This window comes from Mytilus galloprovincialis, chromosome 4 (assembly GCF_965363235.1).
Source record: "Mytilus galloprovincialis chromosome 4, xbMytGall1.hap1.1, whole genome shotgun sequence".
In the NCBI taxonomy this organism is placed as follows: Eukaryota; Metazoa; Mollusca; class Bivalvia; order Mytilida; family Mytilidae; genus Mytilus; species Mytilus galloprovincialis.
In genome coordinates, this window is record NC_134841.1 from 83,844,540 (window position 1) to 83,852,494 (window position 7,955).

The following is a 7,955-nucleotide window of genomic DNA, read 5'->3' on the forward strand; positions in this document are numbered from 1 at the left end:
GATACACGTGTAATAACCCAGGTTGAAGCCTGTTTTACTATTCAAAACCTATCAAAACTGTAATTTCAATTTTTCATTACATCAGCATAGATATCATGAACTAATTTATAAAAGACAGCTTTATGTGCAAAAAGGTTTTCACAATTATATCATTCAACAAACATTAGTATCTTGCATGCTAAATGTCAGATTTTATGCGATTAGTATATATTACTGATTTTTGTCAAAGACAATTATTATTCGGTGCTTTCAACCAAAGTGATAATTCATCTTTGTTCAATGATAATTCTTGAGTTTATTTGAAGGTTTTTGAAAAATAAACTCAATATTTATTTATCTTAGAATATATTATAAATTTCATGGTTGACGCATGTTTCATTATATCTATATTTCAAGAGAATAGGTACAATTAAAACACAATATAAATTTTAATTTTAATTTTACATTTAATTATATTTAAACAAGGTGTATGTATAAACCACGGTCTGGATATGTTCGGCTTTTAACATATTTATTTCAATTTTAAGATTAATTTAATTTAATCAACTTTAGCTCAATAACACACGGCAATTTGCTAGCTAAAGGTCGCGATTTGTTTATTGAAAATAAGTGATAAAATCATAATGTTGAATTCATTATTGGATTGGAAAATTAAATAAAGGCACTCTGCCGTTATCGTTAAACCCGCCTTCTCATAAATAAATAAAACTGTAATTGGATAAGCAATAGTGGGAGGTAAGTCGATAGCAAGAATGCTGAACAATCTCCGCCTTCCTTAAAACGACAGGCCACTACATCTGATTTATTGTAAACATAATTACAATTATATATTTGCCATTCTGTGGGTAAAAAACAAGTTTCTTATACAGTATAGATCAGTAGTTATATCAAACTTTTTCTCTACTAGGTGATGCAAATATTTTAATAGCTGAATAGAGTAATGGAGAGGACGACGAAGAAAATGTCGGGATTCACGATAGATTCTATAATGGGAAAACAATCAGAAAAAGTGGAAAAACCTCACCAAAAAGAACAACATATTAGACATACTGAAACTGAGTTGCACGTGCGACAACGACAAGAACTGCTTGAAATGTTAAATGAAAGAAAAGAAACACTTGCGTCTGCTGAAGAAGCGATGCTCCGTCACGACACATCTCACCCGTATCATACAGCATCCCAATCACTAAAACATTTACATGACGTGTTATCTGCTGGTGCTACAGGGACTTATTTAGCACCTCGTGTTTGTCGTCATCCATTATCAAATTTGAATTTACACTCTCTAGGAGTACCACCACAGATTCCTCAACCTTCACCCATACATCCATTGGTCCTGAACTCAGGCAGACATCTTCATCCGTGGGACAGATATCCGGGCTATTATTATCCACGATACCCTGGTAAGTAGTGAAAGTTAAATGCTCAATAATTTAAACAGTTTATGCTAAATTAGATATTTACACGCGTTTTTGCAATAACTCCATCGGGTACACTCATGTCAAAATTTTTAAATTGTCTAATTCAGGCTGTGTTTATCATATCAATTAGAAATACACAAATTATGAACTTAAATGATCAGAGGTTCATTGCTATGGCTTTGGGTGATGAGTTATAGTTTTTAAATAATTTCACAAAACTGCATCATTTATATTTTGATCTGTGGAGGATTTGTATACTAAGATAGAACTTACCAAATGATTCCTTAGTTCTGTCAGGAACATACATACATATGATTTAAATGTTTAACTATGTATTCAAAATACACTCAGAAGCAGATTTCCTGCGAAACAGGAGCGTCAAATACACATAAATTTATAATTAACACAGAAGCTAAGAAGGTTAAATATACTATACCCAGGTTCTATGTTCAATATTTAAATATATATAAAAGCTGAATTAAAATTGAGAATGAAAATGGGGAATGTATCAAAGAGACAACAACCCGACCAAAGAACTGAATTTAACATCTTTCAGAAAGTTTTAAATTATATGTATTTTAAATATCTAAAATACAAACAACAAAAAATTAGCAGATTAGTATATTAGTATATTTAATATTCTTTACAAAATATACATCGTACTATATTTAATCTTCACTATAAATCAATTAGATTTAATTATATATGTTATTTTTATTCTTTTTTATATTATTTATTTTCTTTTTTAATTTCATTTAAGCTTGTAAGAATTTACAAATGTTCCAATGAAGGAATTTTTCAAATTTTAAGAATATTTTCTTATGTTATAACTAAGAACCTATGTCGCTGTTTTTCTATACAAGTCAAATATGTACTGGCATATATAGGAATAGCTAAAACGTGTGTGTTCTAATATCTGAATTGTCTAAAATTTCATAATGTGCCCCATTAGTTTTAATTATCACCGAAACAAAACTATTTGATGAGTATTATCATTTAGAATTATATTTAGAACTCCTCTATGGGTTCTTCTATTACAGTGCTCCACACGAAGACATTATACTACCCATATCTGATTCTTTTTTACGAGAGAGAGGAACTCCTCCCCTAAAAATCCGTAATATATCCCTAATTTTAGACTCATTAAGAGATTTAAATCAATTAGTTGTAACTCATCATATTGTTTTTGCACAGTAATATACATATTTAAGCAAAGAGATAAGGAACACTTTCCGTATCGTATGAAACTACGGGTCCAAAATGTCTGTTTAATTGAATATCAGAATTTGTGAACGGGTCACCTAGTGTCACTGCTTTTATCAATTTAAAAGTCCATATAAATATTTCATCATTGAAAAAAAACTTAAGACCTTTGACAAAAGACAATGTATCGGTACATTTCAAGGTTCTCTCATTCCCGACAAACTGGTAGAAAATCATTACCGTTCGTAATTGAAACCTTACTAAGGTTATTTCGGAACACCCAGAACGTCCAATGAATCAGTTTAGAACTTCTTTTGAGAATTTCAATATACTCTTCGTACATTGAAATAAGTTTTGCACTAAATTGTATTTACTTTGAAAACGAATTAAAAGGGTTTCTAATTTACTTTAAGGGCTACAAGTAAAATATACGAGTAAAATGTGACATTTTTTACAATTTACTTATGTTTTAAATACTATTAAATTTCTTGTTTGATGTTTTATTCGATACACATTCGAACTGTCTCTTAACTTTTTTTTTATTTTACAATAAGTTTTCATGAGAAAATCATTGTAAATAACCATTAAAAATTGCCAATACTGTCTGTTTGTGAAAAAATGTAATAACTTACATCAATTATTATACAAATGATTTTAAAAAAATGATTTTAACCTCGCAACCTTTTTTGTTGTAACGAGAGAAAATTTTAAAATAATGTGACGAACAATAAAAATCTATAATTATCGAATTAGTATATTCATATAATGATGTTTAAATTGAAAAGATTTAAATGGCGTGTTTCATCAATAGTAATTTACATCGTTGATGAGCATTCTTTCATTATTCTAAATGTTCCCGAACAATGGTTTTGTTAAAATTTGAAAAGTAATTTGGGATCATAAAATTAAAAGAGTTCTAATATGTTTGTTCTGCTACATCAACCCGTCCCCAATACTAGCAATTAGCAAGAGTGATCGATGATCGGGATCACAATTAAATGTTGATCAATCGTTTAATAAAGAATTAAAGTGATGCAGACTTGCTAAAGCTTTTAGTACAAGGTGAAAATGTAAATAATATAAAAAAGACTCAAACGTATAAATGAACATCGTCATGCACGGATTTAATCACAATTAACAATCGAACATTAATTTCGTACTATTCAAATTCCTTCTAAATATAATTTATAAATAGAAAATCGTTTTATTCATCCTGGTAAATTTTCTAGTATTCCATATATTGGAAAGAAATATGTTTATACGTTTTATGTACGAAGATTGAATTGAACAATTTTAAAATATGACAGTTGTGTTATACTTGCACTTGAGCTGCTGATTTAAACATATTATATCTGGTATTCGTTTACATCAAATAGATTCATTTCGCCATACTTTCTGTGCCAATGCTGTTTTTGCGACATTTCATTTCGAAAACTATAGTTATCTTTTAAATGATGGATATTTTTGTACATGTATTACGCAGTTGAAATCCGTTTATTTGCACAATTGAAAACACACAAAAATTAGTCAGTGAAGCAATTAATAATAAGAACATAACAAGAGAAGTTAAATTATGAGATTCAATTTTTGCAACTGACGAGTTTAAAATCATTAGGTTAATTTCCCATATATGCTTTTATATATATTTTTTAAAAATATTTTGCTATTTTGTTGCATGCTTGTTTTAAACTAACTTGCAAATATAGTCTATATCGGACGCGTGTATTGTCGCCGAATTTCCCATTTATTTGTTATATTTTGTAATATAGAACGTTAAGGTTTGAATGATTAGTAAGCATGAAAATGTTTATATGTATATGTTATTTATTTTTTGAACTCTTGCGATGAAAGAAATTAGTTTTTTTTATTTCACATAAAATTGTTATTCTTTTTATTCTCTGATATATATTATTTTATTTAAATTTTATTTTTGAATTACACATTCGTCTGTGAAGCACCACAAGAATGTATCATTAATGAATAAAACATAATGCCGGGCGAACATTAATACGACAGCAGCCCATCAACACAAAACCTCAAGGAATTTTTATGATGAAATTTAAAGGAAACACTTTGTTTTTATTTTCATAGTTGCCATATTACCAAAATCTTCAATATTACTTAAAAGATTGTAAAAAAAATGAATAAATTCATATTTTCAAATTCAACCAACTTTTCAAACTATCTCCAACGAAACTGACAATATTTAAAAATGTAATTCATCAACCAGGTATTATCAGAAAAAGAAAATGTTCTGTTTACACAAATATCAATACCCTTAAACGTGTTACAAACCTATTTATTATGATATTACCATTTAAATAAAACACACTTTGGCCTAAGATTACCATTGCTGTATTATGTATTCAAGTCATACCGAGGTCACGTGATTAACAGTAATAATGATACTTTTTAATGTGAGGTCAGAATCTCTGTGCGACAGCTTCACTAATTAGGGAGAATAAAACTGTCACACGGACAAGGCATTTATCAACATGGATATATTTAATTTTTATTCGGCAAAGTCAACTTCTCTTAAAAGATATATAGTAGATAAATCACATACGTAAGCACACCAAAAGAATGAAGGTGTATGAACTGACATCAATTTTTACTGACTGCATTAATTAAAATCCCCTTCTCTTTGTGTGCATGTTAATGCACCTGGGTCATAAAATACAGATGTGATAATTGCTTTAATGTCACCTTGCTTAAACAATTAATAATGAACACACCTCCGTGGTGATACTAGTTTTAAAACGAGTTCTATAATTTATCACTTTTTTTTATTTAATCTAAACATTTATATTTTTGGTTTCATTTTTTAAACAAATCATCTTAATTATCCATATCATCTACTTGACAGTGGATATTGAGCAATATCAACCAAAATTCTTGCTAATACGAAAAAACAATGTTTCAATAAAATTAAAATAATTGTGTTCTATTTTCAGTAGCTGCAACACCAAGCTTTTTATTCCAACCATACAGAAAGCCAAAAAGAATTCGTACAGCATTTTCACCATCACAACTTTTACAACTTGAAAAATCTTTTGAAAAAAGTCACTATGTAGTCGGACAAGAAAGGAAAGATTTAGCTGCAGAACTTAACCTTACAGAAACACAGGTTAGTTTGTAAATTTGTTCTTTAAAAATAGTTAGATCTATCATTAAATGATCATGATAATACGTACTGCAATGACTGCAATATTTTTACTCATTAATGGATGCCATTTTGTCTTGGAGGCTGGAATGACGAGATACAATTAAGGAACATGTCTTTATCACGGAAATGTACATTTAATGTTGATATATAATATATATGAGTTTAAATAAATTACAGTATTGAACATTTATGGTTAAGTTGAAATGGTCAAACCTATCAAAAGTGTTGTTATCGTGCTTGCAGGTGTGTATATACGAATTAAGAGGATTCACTTCACAGATGTGCAACTCTCTATGCGTTCATCGGTTATCATTTGGCTTTTCATTAATCTATTTACTTTTCATTAGAATAGTAATACCTCTTTTAAGTCACAAACTTCGCGTTAGTTATAAGAGGTTAATGGTCACGGACTATCCGAGAGTCGGTTATTTGTTACAAATAACCGATAACATTTGCAGACGATAAAAACAGTTATATAACACGTTCCTCTGTTCGTCTTTGAAATTTTGTTTCAAATTCTCAAGTGGCTTCTCATACAATTAGAATTCGATCAAATGTATTATCTTTTTACTTTATAATGATATCATTCAAAGCCCAATTAAAGTATAATCGGATGCAGACTTTCAATTACTTTCCGATATTGCTTCTAATCGTCAGACCGTAGACTGATAATGACACCATCTTGAAATAGCTTTATAGAATTTAGAATGAGTCCACAGGGAAATGGTACAGTAGCAGTTTTTGCTTGCATGAACAATTATATGTGAGGGAGCAAAAATAAATTTGCGGTAAATGTTCATGAGCGATGACTATGAAAATAAACCCCATAACTAACAGTAATATTTAAGAAAGTCATAGTGTTAACGCACATACCTGCATGTTAGTTAACACACAATCTATGTAATATATTGCTACACATGTAAGTTGCTAAAACAAAACTTACTGTTTTCAAGATTTTATCTTCAATGATATTTTTCTCAACTTCAGTCGAATTTATACTAGACTTTTAGACTTTGCCACGGTAAACCCGGGTTCCTTAGCTTGATAGACGATAAAAAAAATCGCTCGTTATTGATCAGTTACATTAGTTGTCACACTGTCAATCAAACAAGAAAAGCCTGCTTAAAAATCTTTACACATTTAGTTATTTGATGCATAACTTGGAAACGAAACATACCATTTTTGCCGCGCGATATCAAGTACAGTCAAAGAGAAATGTATTGCAAGGTGTTCCACGAGGATAATTTTCAAATGTAACACCCTCCTTACGCACACACTTAAAAATAAACTTATCAAATATATTTTGATAATGGAAAATTTTATGTACTTCTTGACACTGCATATCACTCTGATGAATAACAATAACAAAATTCTAAATTCACTTTCAGGTCAAAGTATGGTTTCAAAACAGACGTACAAAGCACAAAAGAGTAAGGTCTGAGGAAGGAGACGGCATTCATTCTGCAGCTTCACCGTGTTCAGATGAGGCACGGGAAAGTGACTGTGATTTGAGTGATTTTGACGACGCTAATCCAGACGTGATGTGTCATTCATGAGACAAAATTGTGAAATTGTTATGTGATTCTGTGATTGAAGTTGGACGGGTATAAACTATATGAAATGTGCAATATATTATATAAATGTCTCTTTTATTAATAAATGTATATGAAACAATGAATAACTGGCTTTTGTCTGAGACTATCTTGAACTCTTGGTGTCTTTTGTTTGTGTAAGTTGTTTTGTTGCAGTCACATTGTTGGGGAACAACTCACATCATATCAGCGCATATCTTTCTCTCATCTCATTGGTCTATTTAAAAATTAAAAGAAGACAGTAAAATATATATTTCAACTAAAATTTAAACTTTTATTAGGTCAATGTCACGTTCAATACCTCAAACCTTTAACTCCGAGAATGAACTTCAGTATGTAGTTTTGTGGCCTACATGATGCACTTTAGCACTTTCCCAATCATAAAAATTCCCCTTAAATAGTTTTGCTTCTTCAAGTTTAATAAAAGTCTAAACATAATTATGCCAAATTGACCTTTGGCTGTTTTCTGCTCTTCGGTCGGTGTGTTGTCTCTTTGACACATTACCCATTTCCATTCTCAATTTTAATTTTATAGATTGTGAACTAGCTAAGAATATCTTTGTTATAGACCAA

At 29.9% G+C, this 7,955-nt stretch overlaps 1 protein-coding gene across 2 annotated transcripts; it reads left to right on the plus strand.

Moving 5' to 3' along the window:
• The first annotated feature begins 822 nt into the window (after nt 1-822).
• LOC143070798 (uncharacterized) lies at nt 823-7,465 on the plus strand. Of its 2 annotated transcripts, none has more exons than XM_076244939.1 (3): nt 823-1,403; nt 5,582-5,751; nt 7,179-7,465. In XM_076244939.1, the coding sequence occupies exons 1-3, from the start codon at nt 941-943 to the stop codon at nt 7,344-7,346; spliced, it is 801 nt and encodes a 266-aa protein (XP_076101054.1). In that variant the 5' UTR covers nt 823-940; the 3' UTR covers nt 7,347-7,465. The 2 variants fall into 2 exon arrangements, with proteins under 2 accessions (XP_076101054.1, XP_076101053.1); XM_076244938.1 differs by having other exon boundaries at nt 826-1,403; nt 5,579-5,751.
• The last annotated feature ends 490 nt before the right edge of the window (nt 7,466-7,955 follow it).